The sequence below is a fragment of the Mastigoproctus giganteus genome, chromosome 1, assembly GCF_048544385.1.
Source record: "Mastigoproctus giganteus isolate SK-2022 chromosome 1, ASM4854438v1, whole genome shotgun sequence".
NCBI lineage: Eukaryota > Metazoa > Arthropoda > Arachnida > Uropygi > Thelyphonidae > Mastigoproctus > Mastigoproctus giganteus.
In genome coordinates this window covers 85,089,569-85,113,389 of record NC_143575.1, presented here as the reverse complement: position 1 = coordinate 85,113,389, position 23,821 = coordinate 85,089,569, and the positions used below count along the sequence as shown (strand labels likewise).

At 36.1% G+C, this 23,821-nt stretch overlaps 1 protein-coding gene across 1 annotated transcript in view; it reads left to right on the top strand.

Moving 5' to 3' along the window:
- The window catches only part of LOC150090957 (sodium/potassium/calcium exchanger 5-like), a 34,587-nt gene that overhangs the window by 10,259 nt on the left and 507 nt on the right, over positions 1-23,821 (top strand). Inside the window, exons 5-9 of the mRNA XM_090378638.1 lie at positions 2,962-3,062; positions 7,880-7,970; positions 11,785-12,085; positions 19,603-19,824; positions 22,144-22,245. Of these exons, the coding sequence (XP_090234764.1) occupies positions 2,962-3,062; positions 7,880-7,970; positions 11,785-12,085; positions 19,603-19,824; positions 22,144-22,245 (817 nt within the window). The remainder of the gene's footprint in view (positions 1-2,961; positions 3,063-7,879; positions 7,971-11,784; positions 12,086-19,602; positions 19,825-22,143; positions 22,246-23,821) is intronic.

Sequence of the window (23,821 nt, the reverse complement as noted above, 5' to 3'; positions counted from 1 at the left end):
GATGCCATCCAAGAAACAAAAATTATCAGTTACTGATGGCGCACCCACTCTCAACTCAGTCTGGCGTTTCTTCATTAAGGTACACCCAAAGTTTTCCCAGAGAACCATGCTAGTGACGATTTATCCAGTTTCTTGGTAATGCCCAGTGAAGACAGTCGAGCCCTAAGTTTGTGAATAGTTTCGGTTATCCTGAAGTTTATGAAATAGTTTTCGAATTAGTTGCTTGTCCTAAGTTTGTGAAGTAGCTGTATGTCCTGAAGTTTATGAAATAGTTTTCGAATTAGTTACTTGTCCTAAGTTTGTGAAGTAGCTGTATGTCCTCAAATTCGTGAATTAGTTTCGATTATCTTACATTCTCTGAAGAAGAATTAATGTTACCCAAACCCGAACGATTTGAATGATTCCATACAAAGTCCGTTCAGAAAAAGAATTATTTTTTCACGTGGTGTAAGTATAAATTATTTCAACATCCTATTTAGTATTTAGCATTATTATTAGTAATGGTGACTGATGCAAGGAATTAAGCTTATACAGCATCTACCAAAAAAAGAAAAAAAAAACCGCCTCATCTGAACATCTTTGTCTTTCTTTAAAATCTTTCTCTGATCCTTCCTAAATTTATTCAAATACTTACAACACCGGGATTGTTGGAACAAACTGCCACAACACCAGGTGGTAGTTTGTTCCAACAATCAATTATTCTCTGGCTGAAAGCAAATTTTGCTTTACTTCACGACCGCCTTCAAATCTGCTATTAGCTTATTCTTTATCTCTATTCTTCACAAGTTCATATGCAAGTTCTTTTTTTTTTATCTTGTTCTTAATGCTTTTCTTTCTGTTACCTCTTTCTTTTCTTGATAGGATTTACGCGCACGCTCCAATTTTTCGTTAAGAAACCGCTGTCTATAGTTTGCAAATTATGCATAAATCACGAAAATCTGATCAATCTTTTTATTAAGTTATCAGACTTTACCATAGTAGTCAAAATTTTCATTTTAAAGGCTTGGAAGAAAGTTGCGAAGAGTGGACATTGTTTTGTTACAGGTGTTCGTTGCTTTCCTCAAAGCAACTAAGACAATATACAATACAATGACAATACTAAACTAGATTATACGACACTACACAAAACTAGACAGAATACAAGGCCTTAGAATATAACGCCTTATGACCTTAAGGCCTATCTGTAAATTGTAAACATTTTCTAGTTGGATTGTATGTTTTGCTAGATGAAAGACCGGAGTTTTGGGAGAAAAATATATGCAACCCTTTCCGAGACCGATCAACTACTGCGCTAGAGTGTGAAACGTTTATAAAATTTCCTCTGTCCTCTCGGGATTTGAGAGGACGAAAGAATATTTCATGTGTGCTGTGATCGACTTGCTGTTTTGCAAAATGAAAAAGTTCCGGGAGAAAAAACCATGCTGTCCTCACCTGAGATCGACTAACTGAGCTATGCCGTGAAAAATACCCGTAAAATTTGATCGCTCACTTCAGTTAAGGGGATTCGAACTCAGGGGTTTTCAACCCGGTATGGGGAGGACGGTGATTATACCAACCGGAGCCCCAGTTATCACGTTCATTCTGGTACCTGCGAGGGTAGTATGTTATAGGGAGAGCATCTAGTATGACCTTCTTCCCTCGACGTACTGGTCTGTTTAATATATTCTTTCTGAATAGTTCAGATAAAAACAGACAATTCCGTGTTTATCCGTTTATTATATCTGTCTATTGTTTTACGACCATCATTTCAGCGAGTTCAAAATCTGTTCGGAATAAAATTCTCATGTTTATACCTGAGATCAAATTAATACTAAAAAAAATTCCCTTGAGAACAACTGACTTGAAGGAAATCGAGTTCATATTCTTGAGGTATGAAGCCATAAAAAGCTTAGTTGCTTTTTAAAAAATTCCATGTTCTTTTAATTGTCCTATTTTACTCTATACAGTATTTCGTTCTTCTTTTTTGATTTGTATCCCTGGGAGTTTTCATTAGGAAACTGTCACCTACAAGACTGCATACATAGGCATATACAGACGATAATTTAAACAACATTGAACGAAAAATGGAAATCTTGAAAATTAAAATGAGACTTGAAACTTAAAATGGCGATCCATTTTGAGTGCACAAAAATTAGCAGCCGAGTACTTTTTGTTTTGTGTACACTTCTTGTGTTGATATTTTCTGTTTATAAATGATATTAAATAGCCCCCCTCACTTCTTGAGGTAGTGGCCACTTGGTTGAAAACCACGGCTTTAAAGAAAATCATAAGCTGATTATTTTACTGTTTGTAAAAGTTTAAAAGTCTGGCTGAGCTCTTAGATACATCGTTCAATAAGGTGAGGTACTATCAGTGTACGATGCTCCATTTCCAGCTTTAATCTATTTATCTGCCATATTGGTGATAAACCGTCATAAAAGAAATCGTGTCACAATACCTGGAGTTATAATGTGGTTAATGGCCTTTTGTCTAAAAGTTGAAATGATAATGAAATATAGAGAACCTAATAAAATTGCAATCAATCAGACTTATTATCAGGTCATCACTTAAATTTCCGGGTTGATAACAATAATTTATAAAATCCATTCGAGTGTGTTGTAAGAACTTTAGAAATAATACCTTGAGAGTTACGGTGTATACTTAGTTGCTTTTTAGAATCGTGGTATATAGCTTTAGTAATATAAATAATACCATATTTCGGAATTATAGTAATTATTTTGTAGCAACCATATTTAATGTACATCTCTGAGGAAGTTCTGACAGCTGGTTTAGCGGAACTCTTTAAAATGCTATAAATATTTTCAAATTATGGGAGCATCTTTCTTTCATTCTGTTACGGTTTTATCATGAAGAAACGTACATTTGACACCTTGTTGTAAAATCAAACCAGTTTAAATTTTAACTATGCTAAAGTGGTAGCATTTTAAACTATTTTTTTAACACTGATGAGTTATTTTCTAGACAATAGAGTTGGACTGGTTTCCTATCACTAGGGACTGCATTGTGTACACGATGACCATATCGACTCTTATCGCTGTGATCTGCAACAACCTTGTAACCTGGTAAGCCCAACAACAGAAGTTTCATTCCTTGTTTAGGCCTAAGTGTAGCAACAGTGAAATTAGATTTTATATACTAACAGTACCCTGTAATACAGTGGTTCTCAACTCAATGAGTGGTTCTCATTGAGTTGAGAGCCACTCTCAGTGAGTAGTTCTCATTCCTTGTTTAGGCCTAAGAGTAGCAACAGTGAAATTAGATTTTATATATAGTGGTTCTCAACCAGAGAGTCGCGAAGTACGATAATGAGTTAAAACACAAATGAACTCAATTTCTTGTGACCAGAAGTGAAGTTCTGTCCAAAAAGGGATCGACCTCTTTTTGGACAAAGACATCGACAGAAGTAGAAGGTTGAGAAACACTGCTGAATAGATGCATGTTTTTGAATAGACACTAGATAAGGCCAAAGAAGATTTTTAAACTAAATGCTACATTTTAAAGATAAAACTACTTCGTAGATTCGCATTTTAAATTTTTTTACGGTTATTTTGAAGGATAAAAAATTGGAGATTGCTGTCTTTCCAATTTAATATAGGTATCTTAATAGTCCTTATATTATGTAGCTGGAGATTCCCTTTTCACTGGTTATTGTCAGTCTAATCCAGTGGTATGACAACCTTCATTGTAAGTGCCATTTTTGTGCAATGCAACTGTAAAAATCACTCGTGCCTCTTATGGAAAATTTAAAATATCATAGCGACATGCCTTAGAAATAAATTCTTCCCATGTGCCACTTGGTGCACGCCTGCATAGGGCTGCAGGCATGCACCAAGTGGTTTATCTTATCATTCTATTGCTAACATTAGTCAGTTAATAAAAAATAACGGCACAGCCTTATGAATTGGCCAGGATATTTAGAAGTGAGTTTTACATACAGTTTATAAAAGAAGGTGATTTGGTTAAAAATATTAGGAAGTTGTTTCAAATAATTACATTATCGGAATATTTTTGAGATAAGAGCAAAAAATGAGAATCTCCAAAAAAAGATTATTCTTTTAAAAAAATACAGTTCATAAAAAATAAATATTTTCTCTGCGCTGGTGATATAATATATTTGAAGCACAGATTGAACCTTTAGAACCTTTCACAACTCACTGCTTTACAAGATAAATGATGTTTAATTATCAAAACATCAATTATCTTTTATCTTTTTTGTAGCAGTTTTAGATTAGGTACCATTCATTTTTAGTGATATGAAATATGTGTGTTATTTGCAAATGTGTTTACTGAAATGTTTTGCAGCTGGTCAGTGAGTGGCAATTTTCTTCCTTATTTTTTTCGATGTTTCGAAATAAAATCAACGTATATTAGCTAGTGTTTCTTGTTTTTATTTAAAAAAAATATGAACGTTTTATATCGACTTCTGCGTTTAAAATTCTTCAATTTGAACACATGCCATTTGAATTCTTCAAATCATGTGTTTTTGCGAAACGCAGGACACGCTAATAAGAGTTCCTTCTCTTTTTTTTTTTCTTCGATACGCAAGCCATACTTGCTTTTATTTCTAGCAGCGAGTAGAAGGAAGAGACTTCGAGATACAACTAACTCAGTTTTAGCCATTATACCTCACTTGCTTCTATTTATAAAAAAAGACAAATTTTTGCAATTTTGATATTAATCTATTGAAATAGAGAATAGTGATGTAATTTTGTGGGTAACTATACAAGCATTAAGGTATAATTCACCATGTAAGTCTTGTAGTCTCCATTTTGACAATTATATTGAAAGCCGAATCAGAGATGGTTCTTGACTTCGGTTTTCAATGTAATTGTCAAAACGTAGGTCACAATAATTGTATTATGAATTATATGACAATGTAATTTGATGTCGATGTTCCGTTTTAAATGCATATTCTTGTACTTCAATAACAGTGATATTGGCTTAACTTGTTATCTCTAAAATAACAAATCAATTTATCAGTATTGACACTGCTCATTCTATGTTCTTTTGTTTCTTTCGATAACGGTTTAGAGAAGGAATAATTTTTTTACTACTAAGAAATACAAATATGGGATATGCCATCGGCATGTGAACGAACAAGATATTTGAATTACAATAAAATGATTCGGTTATGGTCATAAACTTACATGTCTATTATATTCTTATATATATGAAGTTAAAAAGATTTGTAGGAGTGTGTGTTTGTGTTTAAATCGACAAAGAAAGTAAGCTCTGAGGAATCAGTATATTGTGTCTCTAATACCGTTGTGGTCTTCGACGAGTTTTGTCTGTTTGCTGGAAGAAAAATCCGACTTTCCGGGGGAGATAGCACCAGCACCATGTAATTCTCGGCGAGACTGACTAACTCGGTCATTGCGAAAAAAAGCTGTGTGGAAGTACTGTAATCATAATCACTGTGCTAACCGCGAGGATCTACAGGAAAGGATTCTTTTTTTAAATTTCCAATAAAATGGTTAATTAGGGTATCCAGATTATATAGCTCCTGAAACTTATGTCTTTTAGTTTTAATAACAGTAGAGGCAAATGTTGCAAGAAAGCAAGTTTATAAAGCACCAACATAAAAAAAATTTCCACAACACCTGTCCATCTCCTGTACTAATTTATCTATTTCTTCCATTAATTTATTCAAAGTACGCACTTCTGCAACAATAGATGGAAGTTTGTTCCAACAATCAACTACCCGCTGGCTGAAGACAAACTTCCGTACATCTATCTTGCAACAATCATTCTTCCTCAATTTGAGTTCATGTCCCCTCATGTGTGTAATCTGAACAAGAGGAAGGATTCCATCAGCATCGACTTTGCTTATTCCAATCATAGCCTTAAACACCTCAGTCAAAATTACCCTGCGTGCGCCCAGTCACTGGATACTGCGATTTGCAGAATTGAAGACTTTCTTGGTAAGACTACCCTTTCATTCTCGTCACCAATCTTGTTGCTTTTCTCTTCACTAGTTCCAGTAGATTTACATCCTTCCTAAAATGAGGCCTCCAGACCTGAATGCAGCACTCAAGATGCGTCCTAACCAGTGCCTTGTACAATGGGATAATCGCCTCCTTATCCCTGCTAGCAAAGTTCCTGTATATCATTGACAAAACCCAATGAACTGTCCTGGCAACCTGTCTGCACTTCTCAGAGAACTTCATATCTGACTGCTCAGGTCTTTTTCATTTTCCTCTTCTCTGAGTGTAATACCCCAGATGGTACCTTAAGCTAGGATTTCTACTACACGTATGTCGTACCTTGAATTAGTTAAGTTTCAACTGCCATTTCTCAGCCCATCTCCCTAAATTTTCTAGACCTTGAGCACTGTCATTAACCCCCTGTCGACCTTTGTATCATCTGCAAAATTAGACGTTAAGACCAATATACCTTCGCCAATATCATTAATAAATATTGAAGACAACAATGTTTCCCAGCAATGAACTCTAGGAGACTCCACTAATATCATTAGTCCACGAAGAGCAGTGTCCGTTGATAACCACTGTCTTTATTCTCCCATTCAACCATTTTATCCGAAGCAGTAACTTTCCCTTAATGCCAGACTGCTCCAATTTGGACAGTAGTCCTTTATGTGAAACGGTATCGAAAGCTTTCCTGAAATTCAAGTACTGTATATGATATCAAAATAATTTTTTTGCATCCAGTTCCTCTGCTACGCATCATGGTAACCAATCAGACTGGTCAGATAAGACCGTCCACTAACAAATCGATGCTGTGACCGTAGTATAATTGCATTCCGGTCTAGACGGTCCTGCATTAAGACTCGTGTGTAGCACAGTTGGTAGAACCGAGGTCCCTCTCTCTAATATTTATGGGCTGGTTTCAGGTTTTCTCTCTTTCTACCTGAAAGTAACTCAAAAACATTGGTGCTTGCTGCTGAGTTTCTTCAAACCAATTAGACTGGCTAGACAAGATCGTCCCTTGACAAATGCATGCTGTGATTAGTGTAATTCCATTCCTTTCTAGAAGGTCTTGCATTAATCTTTGTGGCACCGTTGGTAGAATCGCCGTCCTCTCCACATCGGGTAAAAAAGACCTGAGTTCGAGTCCCGCCGATGACGTGAGGAATTTTTACGGGCCTTTTTCACAACTTGGTTGAGTTAATCGGTCTCAGGCAGGCGAGGGTAGCATGGTTTTTTCTCCCGGAAACTCGGGTTTTCCGTCCAGTAAACAGAAAATCGACCATATAACACACGAAATTTACAGACAGTATATGCAGAGCAATGCGACCTTAATCGCTGATGCTCCTAAAACTCAACTAGAAGAGTTTCTAATGCACCAAGCAAACTTAAAATGAAATAAACTGGAATAAAATAAGGAAGGCAAAACAATCAAGTTTAGCCTTAAAAGGAGAAGAATCTGCTGAATTTGTAACGTGGTTTAATGTTTCAATAAGTTTTAGGAAAAATTATATCTCAGAGACAAAAATTGCAAATGAATTTCGAGGTTTGTAAGGGGTTTCCTTTATTCCCTAGTCTGTTTAAAGAAAATTTTACTTTCGGATCCTGTTCTACAGATTATCCTAAATGTTGAGGTACCATATAGTATATACAGATTTCAAATCAAAGTGAACAGCACATTTTCCTGAAATTCTATATACTTTTGTTCTGCAATTCTATGTAAGAAAAATGACTATAAACATAAACATTTGAAAGTAATGCATGCCATGAAAATTAATGAAAGTAATGCAATGCCATTCAGAAAAGTCCACTTGATACTGTTCCTTGCATTATATTATAAAGTAAATTTTGTATAAGTTAATTAATAACGGAATTTATGTGAACTAAAATTGGATATCTTCAGTCTTTTGAAATTCTGAGCACAATAATGTGTTTATTTATTTTCGTTTTTTTAGGTGGGAAGCTGGATGCTTATTGTTTCTCTTCGCCGTCTATCTCATCATCTTATACTTCAACCCGCGTATTGAAGGCTATACAGTCGAGCAGGTAAAACTTTATATTTGCCACTCAGTTGATATCTGTTTACACTTAAGTTATTATTGTTCAAAACATTTGTATTTTGACTACTTAAGCATTAAGGTACTGTCTTCATGTTGAAGACAATATCTTAATGTCTTCAAGTCGAAGTTAACGTATATCATCTTAGGATTGTGGCTAGCTGTTTTCCTTTTGTATACGTATCATTTTTGGGCAGATAACATGCATTATCTGCATGTGGCACTAACAACCGTCAGAGACACTAATTTGATATTTTTCAGGTCTCTTCACCATGGTGACTTCCACTTGTTCGCAAAATCGAACTCAAGAGTACACAGCACAAGGATTCCGCAATCATAAACTCATAGCACTCATAGTTTGTTTCGAGGTTGTGGGTAGCCTCTGTATCTGAGTTGAAAATTGTCTGCCGTACCCTCTAAATGCCACTTCCCTAATGGCCCCTTTCCCTAATATTTATGGGCTGGTTTCTGGTCTTATCTCTGTCTTCCTGAAAGTAACTGAAAAACATTAGTGCTTGGTGCTGAATTTCTTTAAATGAATGGCAATTTTCTCACTCTCCATAAGAGAGGAATTGGTGGAGAAACTTTTTTTTTTCAGTCCAAGGATATTTCCTAAATGGAGTGGCCACTGAGCTCTTTAGACCTAAGTTCCATTGCGGACAAGTAATCTGCCCTATGGATACTAATTTATAGTCTTAACTCCTCTCCTCTATCCGAAGTTTCTCTACTTCTCGGTATCACCCACATCTCTGACAGTCGTATCATCAGCGTAAACTCCCGTTGTGATTTCTATCATGGTAACTATACCCCATTAATCTCTGCGATCTACTCTGCTGGTTACTTATTTCCAGATACGCATGAACTACTTTGCATATTTTCGAAATTGTATGCTTTAGTACTATTTCATCTTTAAAATACTTCCGTATTCACAGATTTTTTCAGAATTTGTGAATAACTGTTGCACTTTTGTTATCAACACCTTAACTTTTAACCATTCTGTGTACATACCTTGATGGCCATGTTTGTATGTACAGATTTACAACGATGTACGAAAATCATAAAATAAAACAGATTATTTAAAACATTGATAATTGCAAAGAGTAATTAAAACAGAATTATGGAGTTATTTTATAATGATGATAAACACTTATAACTGATAATATTTACCAATTTGATGTAATTATATTTTAACTTGAATATATTAGTATATTAGTATATCTTAGATAATATTAGTCTAAGATAATAGTATTATCTTAAATAATATTAATGCATTCCGGAAAAGGATTTCAGAATTTCCTGCTCGGAAAAAAGTGATCGTAAACTAAGATTAGTTTTATATTTAAGGGCTTCTACGCTGTTTCCTTTTAAGCATGCGTTTCTCTAGAAGAAAGTTAGTTGTCTGAATAGACAGCACCATGTAACATTTTATACAAAAGTATGGCACATCTTCTGAGACGCCTGTCAATTAGTGAAGGAAAATCCATTACAGGCAGTCTTTTTATAGACGGTAAAACGAGTAATCCGGTTGCGAGACATGCAGCGCTTTTGAGTATAGATTAAAAGATATTACTGCCATCTCTTGCATGACAGATTCACTCAGTATTCGATGGAAATATGTACTGTATGATTTTGGCATCATCCGCAGACTTTTGAAGCTGCAGATGCCTTTAAGGTGATCGAAAAGTGTTCGTTTTCTTGTAAACATGATCAGTGTTATGGACAAATGCGAAGTAAGTTATAGACTATTATCGAAAAAATCTGGAACTGTCTGGAACTTAGGTAATGTATGGTTTAAGTTTTAATTTGGTTTGAGAAGGACGTTATGTAGTAAAGTTTTTTTTCGATTAGTATTAGTTTCGCTGAGCTACAAAAAACTAACCAACCAATCCTAGATTGGTTGGTTAGTTTTTTGGGTGCATCGATTACTGTAGTGATAGTACTCCGGTTCATATGGTCTTTATCGTTCATAATATCTGTAAACGTGTGCACCTCGTTGGCTAATTTGCATATTGTGCAGGCTATAAAACCTGAATTAACTCATGGGAACCCTCAGATTAGCTAACTACAGTCTCGATTGTCGAAACCTTTAAGAATTTCTCAATTCTCTACATCGTTTGAACTGAGATCTTTTCAAACGAGTGACCTTTACGTACAGCAAAGTTGTTACGAGTGTTGTCGATCCAAATCGTGTGGAAAAGGTCTGAGTTCGAATATTGACATTACAGCAGGAATTTTTACGGTTTTTTCATAGTGTAGCTGAGCGCAGCAAAGATTTAGAAACTCGGTTCTCTCCACCCTCAAATATTCTTGATTTTCATCCAGAAAAACAGGAAACCGACCATAGAACATATGCAATTCATAGATAATATATGTGCGTTGACCCTTCACTGCCTTTGTTTAATTTGGTTAAAAATTAAAACAAACAAACCAAATGAGTGAAAAACCTCCAATCCACTAAATCGAAAGAAGACGTAAATCCTAGCAGCGGTCTGCATTTTTACATTAGTTCGACCATCGACATAATAGACATGGTAACAAACGTATCCTCAGTGAATTCAATTCAAAAATAAATTAAAGAAAGATTTCTTTTAATATTGTACTGCAGTTTTTGAAAGGTGATCCGTTTTGACTGTTATCCTAAGCATACACCCCTAATAGCCAAACAAGCCTTTCACATTAAATTCGAGAATGTCTTACCCCCAATGTTTCCCCCCACTGATCTGCCGATCAGTACTAAGCCGCGATTTCATTCTAGCAGATTGGCGGAGAATTGGAATACAATAAGATTTTAAAAGATTTCATTTATTTTTTCAGCATTTATCAAAGGAAAAGTGAAATGGAAAGAATTATTGAGCATTTCTTTGAAACCAAACGTCTAATTTTAGAAAGTGTGCTTATTTTTCGGGACGTTTAGAAGCAACGCAGTCGTTCATGTTATATTTGCCATGTTTGTCTCCATAAACACATAACAGCACCATTTTAGTTGTATGCATTCTGTGTATGCGTTTGGTGACATTTCGTATTACAGTGTCTTAATAAAATTACTTCAGTTCAGTTCTCTTCCACGTTGACTATCGCCGTTTGTCAAAGCTACCTGCTGGCTTAATAGAATTTTACGAAATCTGGTTATAATTTGAAATATTCTACTGTTCTAGTACACGTATGCTTAACGTTCTTATCTACAATGAGCAATTCAGTTTTCCAAACTTGTTCGACCTGCAGCTTAAATTTTTGCTTTTCTAATCAGTAAATTGACTCACGTAGTCATAGGTGATTAAAACTGATCATAAAAGATATACATTCGTTAAATTTCCACTGTTGGTTAAGTATAATGGCTTCGAATTCATTATCTCATGTATTGATAAAAGAACCTTTGTAAATATCCACATGTTGTAACATGCAGGATGATGAAATCATGGCATTCTTCTTGTGATCATATGTAGACATGATTGTGTTGCTATACGGCTTCTGGCATTATTCATAACTATTTTTGGAACGACTACGAACAGGAGACAACTTAAAATTAAATTAAGGAAAATACAAAACACTGACAAGACAAAGTGTTTGATTTGTGTAACTAATGCATTAAATTTTTACAATGCATTCAATATTAGCATTTGTACCTTCGGTTCTTTGACTTTCCTCTGATAAAAAAGAAAAATTGACCTTAGTACGAACACGAGTACATTATACAAACAATATATAAACATAGGAGATACGATGGGTGGTATTGCGCAAGATAATGGCACATTTTCCGCAAAGATATCTGAGAATAATTCATGTAAGTGATTTTTTAATTGCAGATTAAGGCCATTAAAGAAAGATGGAATCAATCATCATCGTCTTCCGAGAAAAAGCTTCCCGTTGTTGTTGTCACAGAACAGTCTTCGTTGCTGACTAAGCCAGTTGATGTCCCATTAGTATTTCACAATAGAAGAACGTACTCTGATCCATGGAATTTTCCGAATGATAAATCAAATGAAAAGATAAGAGAGCAGTATAGATCTCAATCGGTATACGTTCAGATGCCCCAAAGCGATTCGTCCTCATCTTCTGAAGAAGACAGTGACAAGTCTTCTAGCGGAGCTACAGATTGTAATAAAGGTCAGTAAAAATTCAAACTTCACAGGATGATTTTATTATATATATGCACTGCACCTGTTCTCTTTTCAATAAATTGATATAGCTTTAATCAGAAAATCCACTGTAATTCAAAAGTTAAGTTATCGACAACAAAACTATCGTCATTAACTCAACACTGGTTTGTACTGTAAAATAAATAGAATTTGTATCTATTAGTTTACAAAAATACTGATTCAATTCAACGAACTTTGTTACTGAAGTATATTATTTTCAACGCAACAGTGACTTGTGGGCGCTTATCGGTTAACCATGCCATTTCTGAAATATGTAAATTAGCTCAAGCGTATCTGAAAGTAAAGTTTCTGTTTATATTCTGGAACTGTCACAGAGGGTCACAGAAATTTAGAACATAGAGATTACAGGACAATCACGGCATTCCATGGTGATATTTGGATTCGAACACATGGAATAGGCAACTCTGAACTAACATCTGACAACTGAGCCATGGTCGTACCGTAGTAAGTTGAATAAAAAAGTAAAAAAAAAAGTAAAGTGCAGCCATTATCAACCCACTGCAGGATGGAAGCCTCCTCAACAATTCATACTGAGGGAAATAGACCATAATCTGCCACGCTGGTCCAATGCGGGTTGGCAGATCGACCGTATTCAGCAGTCAGGGGCTTGAACCCCGGTCTACTCAAAGAGCGTGTGCTACTGCACTCCCGCTCCTGCCCACTCGGCTACGGAGGCCGTTTAAGGGTGTTATCAAATGTATAAAAAAATCTTTTGCTCATGTTTCGTTTATTGTTTGGTTTTGGAGATTTGTTATATTTGGTTGTTTACGATTTGAATTGTGGCAAATAAAGCCATTGAGAGTCAGTGTATTTTGTCTTGCCTGTTTTGAAAAATTTGAGTTTTTGGGTGAAATAATTTTGTGACCCTCGCGATTCCGACTTCTATTCTTACCAAAGAAAAATAATTTAAAAACACATTTATTGGTTGATTGTTTTCTACAGCAGCATGTTTGGGAGGCAACTAGAGAGAGTAATACTCTTGATCTGATTATCAGCAGTGATTATTCATGCATTAAGAATCTGCAGATGAAGGAACCACTAGGTGGCAGTGATCACAGTGTGCTGATTGGGGTTTACTCAAAGAGGTAACTACCATCAGGGGTAAAGGGAAGGGTTTTTGCTTTCATAAAGGTGACTACGGTGGTCTGAGGCAGTTTTTAAATTCTATACAGTTGGACCAACTGATGATGTTACCAACAGCAAATTCTAAATGGGAAGCATTCAAAGAATTAACCTTGAAAGCTACTGGGCTTTTCAAACCAACTAAGAAATATTGTTCAAGGTTTAGGCCTAAATGGATGTCAGATGAACTAATGAGACATGTGGCAGAGAAGAAAAATGCATGGGATACATATAAATTAACAGGTGACACAGAAGCCTATGATAGACAAAAGCTGGTCTGTAATCAAGTCATAAAGGAGATTAGGCTGGCAAAGGCAGATTACAAGAAATCGTTGGCAAAGAATGCAAAGAAAAACAACAAAGAGTTCTTTACTTATGTAAACTCTAGAAGGAAAGGGATGAATCAGATTGGTCCACTTAATATAGATTGCTTGACTATTGCTATTCATGCTCAGGTAGCTTATAAATTGAATGAGTATTTTGCATCTACATTTACACATGAGGAGTTATTCAGGGGGGAAAAATGCCAGAGGTGTATTAAACTCTAGCAGTGAGCTAAATGATTTTGTAATAACTCAGAGCAAAGTGGAAGAGAAATTGTTGAAGATAAACATAAGAAAGGCACTTGAGGTGGATGGGATCTATCCATTTACATTAAAGGAGGCACAAAGGAAGTAAGCACATCCTTAGCCATAATTATGAGAGCTTCCTTGGACTAAGGAGGGATCCCCATGGACTGGAGATGTGCAAATGTAACCCCAATTCACAAAGGAGGAGCAAAGGGTGACACAAGTAATTACAGACCAGTTAGTTTAACTTCTGTTCCGGGGAAAGTAATGGAGTTACTGGTTAAAGAAGCATTGCAGGATCATCTAGACAAGACTTCAGTTATAGTTCAGACACAGCATGGGTTCGTTAAGGGGAAGTCTTGTCTGAACAATTTTATTGCATAATATGATGTAGTCAATGGATGCAAAGAATAATTTTGATATCATATACTTGGATCTTAGGAAAGCTTTTGATACTGTTGCCAATGGAAGACTGCTGTACAAATTAAAGCAGTGTGGCATTGGGGGCAAATTGCTGCTATGGATAAAGGGATGATTGATTGGGAGAATATAGAGAGTGGTAATCAATGGACACTGCTCTTCTTGGACTAATGTTATTAGTGGAGTCCCTCAGGGTTCAGTGTTGGGTCCATTGTTGTTTTCTGTATTTATAAATGATATTGATGATGGTATATCAAGCTTAATGTCCAAGTTTTCAGACGATACAAAGGTTGGTAGGATTGTTAAGGACACTACTGACTCTATACTGCTGCAACAGGATTTGGAAAGGTTGAGCAGATGGGCTGAGAGGTGGCAAATGAAGTTTAACATTGACAAATGTAAAGTACTACATTATGAGTACCAGTAGCCCTAGAGTAACGTATCAACTGGAGCAGTACAGACGGTCTGGAAGAGTAGCTCCTCGTGTCTTATCAATGATATACAGGAATTTTTCTAGCAGGTATAAGGAGGTGATTATCCCCTTGTATAAGGCAATGGGCAGCCCACATGAGGCCGTCTTGAGTACTGTATACAGGTCTGAAGGCCTAATTTTAGGAAAGATGTAGAGGTGCTGGAACGAGTACAGAGAATGGCAACAAGATTAGTGAATGGAACAAAGAGCTACTCTTAGGAAGGAAGGCTTAAGTTTTGCAAATTTTTGTGTCTAGAGACTAGGCACCTGCGAGGTGATCTGATTGAGGTGTATAAGGTCTTGAATGGTTTAAGCATTATCAATTCTGATGGGATTCTTCCTCTTGCCCAGAATTTGAATTCACCTAAATTCAAATTGAGGTTAGACGGTTGTAGAATAGATGTGCGGACATTTTCCTTTAGCCAGTGGGTGGTTGATTGCTGGAACAAACTTCCATCTGTCGTAGTAGAAGTGGACAGCTTAAATAAATTCAAAGCAGAACTAGACAAACATTTGGAGCGAACGGATGGATGAAATGGGAAATTTTTTTTTTTTGCTGTATAAGCTTGCTTTCTTGCACCATATGCCTGTACTAATTCTAATTTTCGGCTTCCTACATTTGCTAACTGGAATCGAACCCAGGCCATTTTAACAAAATGCGAGACAGTGAAGTGATTTCAGGAAATCAATTGGTAGAAAGCATTTAAAAAGTATTTTTCTATATATATATTTTTCCAAACCAATTTTATCAAATTAGAAAAAAAATTGAAAACTATCGAGTTTCCATGTCCAGTTAAACGTTTGTAAAAAAGTGGAATGTGATATGAGTTAATTTAAGTGTACCTGAAAAGTACTGATTAGTTTCCTTATAAAATTTTAATGTTACCTGTTGCTTCTGTGATATGGTGGATTGTTATGTTGTCAATTAATCTTCCTGTTATCTTGCTTCATTTGCCAGTTACTGGATGCATGTCATAGATATTGTGTCTAGTAAATATCTAAAAGTATAAATATTGCACATGCACAGATGCATTATTATTAAATAGAATAACTAAAAATAAAATGATTTTAAACAAATAGGATCAATAGCCTTCTGAATTCTGGTTCTACCATCTATGCAAAGCTCATTATTATTATGGTAAAAAAAAGAAAAAAAAAGCTGGCACTTCTCTGCACCTCCCTTATACTGGGCTGCTCAGTTCCGCTAAAAGTCTGATTATGTCTCTCCAGAAAAAAAAAAAAAATTCATGCATACAATTTTACAATAAATCGTTTGTCGTATAAATACAGCATATACAGTTTGAAATGCAGGCTATGTGTATCATAAAAGTATTTATATATCATAAAAAACAAATATAATAAGAATTCAACGTACTAATATTCAATATATCAACATACTGATATATAATGTATAATTATAAGGTATTTTTTAGAAATATGTATACCAGTATATTCTTTATAAATAGCGAAATCAAATCAACGCCAACCATAAATGATCACAAATTGGTTATAAAATGTGCCACTAGATGGCACTACGATTTTAAGTTTCAAGCATTCGCAAACATACTACGTAGTTAATGTTGAAGTCAAATTTCGATGGAAAGATTAAGCAATCAAAAAGATTCATATACTAGTTTATTTTTTATTCCAAAAAATATACAGTCATATGCTACATTTAGACGTAAACCATAAACAGTAAGCTCAGATACTGTTTTATTATCTTTGAAGTTCTTTTATATGTCCATATGCACTTTTTTTTTGTAAATTTAAGTTCATTCATTGTTCTTATTACACACACCTACAAGTATAAAAAATACCCAGAAGTATACGCAGTAGTCAAGTAGCAAAGTTTTGTGCAGTTCTCAATCTAAAACAAAGCTTCAGAAAAGTAATAACTGTGAAGATAGATATCAGTTCATTGCAATTGATTACTGAGATATAAATAATATTTGGATTTATTGTACCATAATATGATTACCATAAGAAACGTCACCCCTCAAACTAAATTCCCGTCAGATCACTGCCCAATATGTTGTGAAATTTCCCCATCCAGTTGTGCAGGTGAGCAACTTAACGATGTGCAAACTCGACAGACCAAGAAAATATACTCCCTTAAGTTTATTAGACCTGAAATCGTTTTAGAACATCTAAAAACCTACAACTGGATTGATCTGTACAATAAACCGGTGGATGACGCTACCAACTTAATTGAAAAAGTGCTCTTACTTATTGCTGACCTGGGTGCCTCGAAGGAGATAAGAATCACCGACAAATGCAAAAAAAAAAAAAAAAAAAAAAGGCTCACAGGAAATGGAGAAATTCAGGATTTAATGACGATCTCACGGACTATAAGAAAGAAAGATCCATTTTCTTGAAAAATAAACGACATGCACGTTACGAAGAAGTTCTCAGAAAACTACTACATTCAAAACAAATTGTGGGCAAAAAGGCTACTAAATTCGAAATAGAGGAAACCACATTCAGACACTGGGCTAAGGAGAGAGCTTCGAAAGGCTGCCAGTTGAACGTCAAGCTAGAAATGTACAGGAGGATCAGCCGGCTGATATGGCGAAATATATTTTTCAGAGTGGAGGCGTTAGAGGGAATGTATTATCCGACGTCGCTATTTCTAGAGAAGATCTCATCAATGAGTTAGGTCCTAGCCGCCGAAATCTCAGGAAATTAAGCGGCAGGACCTGTCAGAGTAAATCTTAGTCTACTGGTGTTTCCTGGTCTGCCTCCACGGGGCGAAAATGGGGCAACGTTGGGCCTCAGCAGGGGTCCATCGGCTAAGCGACCAGATGAACAACGGTACATGACACTACACATATACAATATTCATGCACTTTTAAACCTCTGGCATTTCCCAGCGAACTGGTTCACCCACAATGAAAACAACGCGGAGATGGGGGGGGGGGTGAAACCCCTGGTGCCGTTTGACCCTAAACACACTTTACACTTTACAATGCGATTAACTCCTTGCCTAACAAATCTACGATCGGCTCCTACGGGTTCCCTATTTTTATTTTGAAAATATGCAGCGCCTATATTGTTGATGTGTTGTTGCACATATTCCAAAACATCCTCAAAGACGGGGTTCTCACCAGGAGTTGGAATGACTACTTTGTGAGGCCGGTGCTAAAAAAGAAGAAACCTAAGGACTTTACAGACTTTCGACCCATATCGATCAGTTGTTCTCTTTTAAAACTCTTTGAAAAAGCCATTCTTCTTTCCTTAACAGAACAGTGTTTTGCACCATGTGCAAAACACTGCACCACCTTCATACTGTAGTACCGAGACGATCCACTATTACTAATTTGTTGGAGACCCTCTTCAGAATGCAACACACTTTAAATGAAAAAGCCCAAATTGGCATCATATTCCTTGACATAAAGGCAGCTTTTGATAACGTGTCGTTACCTGCACTTGAAAATATATTGAAAGTTTATTTTCGCATTGAGGGCAAGCTATCAAGACCGCATTGAGGGCAAGCAGATTATCAAGACCATTTTGAAGCCTAGGAACCTAATTGTACAACATCAAGAATTCAGTGCAGAATATACCCTCACTTGGGGAATCCCTCAGGGAGATGTCTTATCAGATTTGCTGTTCGCTGCCGCCCTGGAACCTTTTCTAGCGCAGAATCCCAATTTTATTTCTTATGCCGATGATATAAAGTATTTCGTTGTCTCTAACGAAAGAGCTCTTGTGTCCGACGTCAATATTCACGCCAACGCCAAGCTTCACGAACTATTTATACTAACATAAAATTGGTTTACGGCTAAACTCTTGACAAGTCATCACAGCTGACAATAACTAACAAGTAGATGAAAAAACCAAATCGAATTATCCATTAATGGAGCATAGATGAAGAAAGGCAGCTCATACACCGACCTAGGAGTAACGTGGTACGAGGGCCTCACCTTCCAAAAGCACTTCAGAACACGAGACCAAAATCTCTTGCTGCCATATGGGCTGTAATACAGGAGATAACTGGGATTCGAAACCAGCAACTAGCGACCCAATATATCCGAAGATATATCGTTTCTGTATCCTTATATGATTCGACAATTTGGTCCTCTGCCCAAATACTAATATTAGGGAATTTCTCAGCCTGGAATGCTGGCTGCTCCGGCCGATGAATAGGATTACCGGGAAGCCCTTTACAATTTCAAAATCCATATTGTATGCAAACTTGAACACAGCTCCGTGGATTGAGATGGTCACCCTACGTAACATCCGCTGGCACAACTTCTGACTGGGAGTTTAGGCGCCCCTCAAATTGAAAATATTATGGTCAGACCACGCTCGGTAGCCCGGCGCCACTACCCTCATAGTCTCCGAAGCGCTCTACATAACACGGACGGATTAAGGTGGATGTTTCCTGCCAATACTCTGGAGCTCTTTAGAGTCTTCAAATAGACCCGGACAGGTATTGCCATGACAAAACCTACAGGAAGCTCATTGCAGCGGATCTGTACACTAAACTACATATATAATGAAGAATGCATTTCAAGAAAGAAGAGTTTATTTCATGGCAAAAGACTTTAAAAGCCAATGAACTCATAAAAACTACAATGAACGCTTGATAGTGTCTTCAAAAGACTCATAGGACTGACGATATTCCGTTCAGCAGAATGACTATGACATTCGGTTGAGGTGTAAAATGACTGTGGTTGTTCTTATTTATTTATTAATTCATGTATTTTGTGATATTTTATTTTATGTAACTATATGTGTTCCTATCTAATAAGTTATGTTCGATGTATGTATGAGCCACCCTCCTAGATAACTTCTGTACAGGAGAGTTTGATTAATAAACTGATAATAATAATAAATAATAATATTGATGGTTGTAAATAATATCTTAAATATTTACAGGTATTGAAGAAATTGGAGATTCCCTGTGTTCTATGCCCATCGGAGGCAGCATTCAGCAGATCTGGTGGGTATTAATGTGGCCGGCAAATCTTATTTTCTTTCTAACTATACCCGACTGTCAGAAGGCGAAATATCGGAAATGGTACATAGTCACTTTTTTTTCTGCGGTAATCTGGCTTGGAGTGCTGTCTTACATGTGTTTCTGGATGGTTGCTGTAATTGGTAAGGTTTCACCTTCATAAGGGATCTTTATGATTTTTGAACACTTTTTGAATCTGTTTGTGATTCTTTTCATTCTAGGTGTGCTTCGGATATTCATACACGTACAGGTATACATGGAAGGATTTCATTAATGCGCTTTCGGATTCGAAGTATCGAAAGTATTTGATGATAAGCAAATATCGTAGATGGTCAAAATTACTGTGATTGCGACTGTTTTAACAGTGTGGAAAAATCTTTTTCTTTTCAATGATCTAGGGACTTAACTAATAAAATTTACATACTTTACTTTTTGTATTCCAGAAGAAAGTTCACGGATGTTACATCAGGTGAGGATGGTAATCATGAAAAGAGGTTCATTCCTCTAGATCACTTGCTAGAAGAGATTGTAACGCACTAAGATCGCATCCTCCATCTTTGTTAGAAAATGATCCTTGGAAATTCCTCCTGTATGACAGTTCTATCTGTAGCATGTCTAGAAAACAGTGTGGTGTGACACGGGGATAGACATCTTGTCATTCTTGGTAATTAGGCTGAGACCTGTGTTAACGATGTCTCCACTGTAATGGAGGCATCGTTAAAAACTGAGAACGGAGTTAGTGAAAACAAAGCAGCTAAGAGATTCCATTTGCAGTGCGAAGTGACCACTTCAGAAGAGAACATTTCATTTTATTTATGGCTATAGTTGCAGTTATACACAGGCGAAAACTAGTATTAGGAATATATGGAACAGGTTCGATTGTGAGAGAGCGAGGTTCATGGGAAAAGACTCGTCTTTTTCGTTTTATCTAGTTGGCAATGATCAAGAATGATAAAAGGACAGTGTCGATCTAATATTTCTAAATACATTCGTCTTCCTTACTGCAGCTGTTTTCTTAAGCGAAAATTTAGAAAGTTTTCTCTTACTTTTAAGAAAAATACAGATTGATAACTAAAAGTTGTCATAATAAGGTTACCCGAGCACAGTTACTGTTGTTGCAGTTACTTAACTCTTATGGCGGTGGCTAGATAATAAATTTTCGTGGTGTGAGCATGTTGCTGCAATTGAACAGACGAACCGGTGTCAGTGGCTGGAATACTTTTTCGCGTTGTGTCACAAGTGCTTCAGTCTTGCTGACCACTCACAGCTTTAGTTGCTTTGGCGCTTAATGCACACCTAACACCTAATCGTGCCTCAAATCCTTAAGGAATTCTTTTCTGAGAATACGCCACTCATTTCATTATAAAATATATTCGCATCATCCTCGCCTTTTCCATAGAATTCTTCGATCTGTACCAGGCTTAAAGAAGCAAAAATGTTAAATGTGCAGGCTCCGATCCTACATCGGAGAAAGAACGCTGCTGTTCACCATCAAGATGGCCACCGGTAAAATTACAGAGCCAAACTTCTGGGATCACTGCTCTTGGCGCATTCCTCCCCCTTATCTTCGGTCTTCAGCACAGCTGCTAGCAAACCGTAACCGGCTAGTACTAACCGACAGATTCCTGCCAAAGCAAATGCTGCCCTCACTGCAAGACATCGACGGGGACCTCCAAGAAGTGGTCAATAATAAAAAATACAGGAAGGGAATCCTCGTGGAATTGAAAATGTAAAACTGTGCTTTGTTGCCTTCCAATAATCTGATGTAACTTATGTTTTTCTCATGTATATCTCTTTTGTAAATATGTTTTGTAAACCCCTGCCACCACCATGCCGTGACAGGACTAATCGTATGTCTATCATGCTGCAATTAAAGATTCTATTCTATAAATCTGCACATTTTAAATGAAATGTGCAAGCAGAGTTCGTTTGCATGGAAATTCCTGGATTTTTGGGACAGTCTATAATCTTTTTAGCAAAAATCGAAATAACTTACTCCGATTTCCAGCGTATAAGAAACAGAAACATCTGAAGTGGAATGGAAGTTGAGATGCAACAGCTTCGACTCCTTCAAAGACAGGGAACCGAAACTCATTATACGAAATGAATTCACCTGTTAATCACAAGGTAATGCTAATAAGTAAACTGCACAACAGAAATAAATTTTAGTACTCTAATGAAATAATAAGTAACGCTAAATAAACAGAATTTCTCCCATTAAAAATCCTAAAAAAATTACGCTGTTTAAGGAAAGGAATGCTGAAGTCCATCTCTTAAATAGCAGTGATCAATCCCTCCATTCTCACGCTGGTTATAAAATAAGTATTTATGGTTAGTTTTGAAGATTTAAAATTATGTATCTCATTTATACCGGTGGTGTACAAAGGGTATAGCCTTATTGCTTCAGATAAACTGTGCATGTATTTCAAAATAGGTAAAAATTTATTTTTCTTTTACTTTAGGATACACATTTAACATTCCTGATACTGTATCTGGAATCACATTATTAGCAGCCGGTACAAGCGTTCCAGAGGTTATTTCAAGCGTTATTGTGGTGAAAACTGGTAAGTATATTTTCTGTTTACATAATAAAAATTCTGTAGATCTAAAGATGCAATGAAGGTAATTCTTAATAAAGTAGGTTTGCTTTGTATTGTCACAGTCATGAATAGTGCATTTAGTGATATAATTATTAATTCTGAGATCAACCCAATAGATGTTAAGTCGAGAAGATTACTGAGCATTAATAAACTTCTCCAAAGATCTTATGCCATTAGGTTGTGAGTACTTCATTAGGATTTAATTAAACGTGGTTTGATCAAATAATTATTTACAAAATTAAAACCTGTTGCTCCACATTTAAAGAATTGTTGCAAATTGCAACCAGAAATGCTGAAGAGGTGTCAGCTGCCACCTTCGTGCCAGCAAAGATTTAAAATCAAACGACCAAATAAGAAATAAAATTAAAAATACAGAATTCATTTGTGTTTGTTTTTTTTTAATTCAATATTTTTTAAGTTGACATTTCTTGTCTTGCATTTTGGTTTTGGTCCAGATCAACATAAGAAATTACATTTTGTATTTTCAATTTGTTTGAGTTACTTCTTAGTCATGGTTAAATATATTTAACACTTACTTTATGTTGTGTCTCATAGGGGCATCCATGTTTCTTTTGCCATTAGCAGACCGTGACAGAAATGCGAATTTCCAGGTTGGTTGTTGTAGGAATTTAGATGCATCAGCAAGTTAGGCCACATTGTGCCGCATATAATATGTCTGTAAATTGGTGTGTTCTGTAGTCGATTTGCTGTTTGCTGGACGAATAGCGTTTTGGGAGAAAAAACGTGTTACTAGGTCTGAGGCCAATTAATTCAGCCACATTATGAAAAAGGTCCATAAAAATTCCTATCGTCATTAACGGGATTCGAACTCAGGTCTTTTCCTTGAATAAGTGGTCATTGTTGTTTCCCCTAAAGTTTCTTTGGGTTAATTTCTTGTCGGTGGGGGGAGGGAGGGTCTGTAACTTTAGGCTTGGTGCAGGGAGGTAGGTACCTTTTCTTTTTCCCGAAATAGTTGCACCATTTTTTAAGTATGCAACCGTGTCTATGTGCTTACTTGGGTGAGCGTAGCTCCCTCCTTATCCATTCTGTATTTGTAATTTTATTTCTTACGTGGTAGTTGGTTTTTTAATTTTCGCTCCAGTGAAGGTAGCAGTTCACACCCTTCATCGTTACTACAACCAATATCACTGATGTCTCTTCAGCGTTTTTGGCTGAAGTTTGCAGGACTCCATTTAATATGGTGTAACTATTTCATTTCATAAATCATTGTAGGTGCTTCGTTTAGAAACCAGTTATTGATTATTACAGAAGTTTGTTTAAATAGAAAAACTTGGATTATATTAATTAACCGATTCATTAAAATTAAAAATAAAATTAAATAATTATTTTGATCGTTTTACCAGATTTTGAACTCATTAGATTTTTGATTTTCTTCTTATATTTAGGCAGATGGCAATTATTTATTAACGAATATCTATTTTATTAATTATAAATATGACTCCAAATGTAAATCGGAAGAAACATTGATAAAGTTTCTCAGTCCACATGCTTATAAAAACTGGGTTGATTCGAAGCTGAA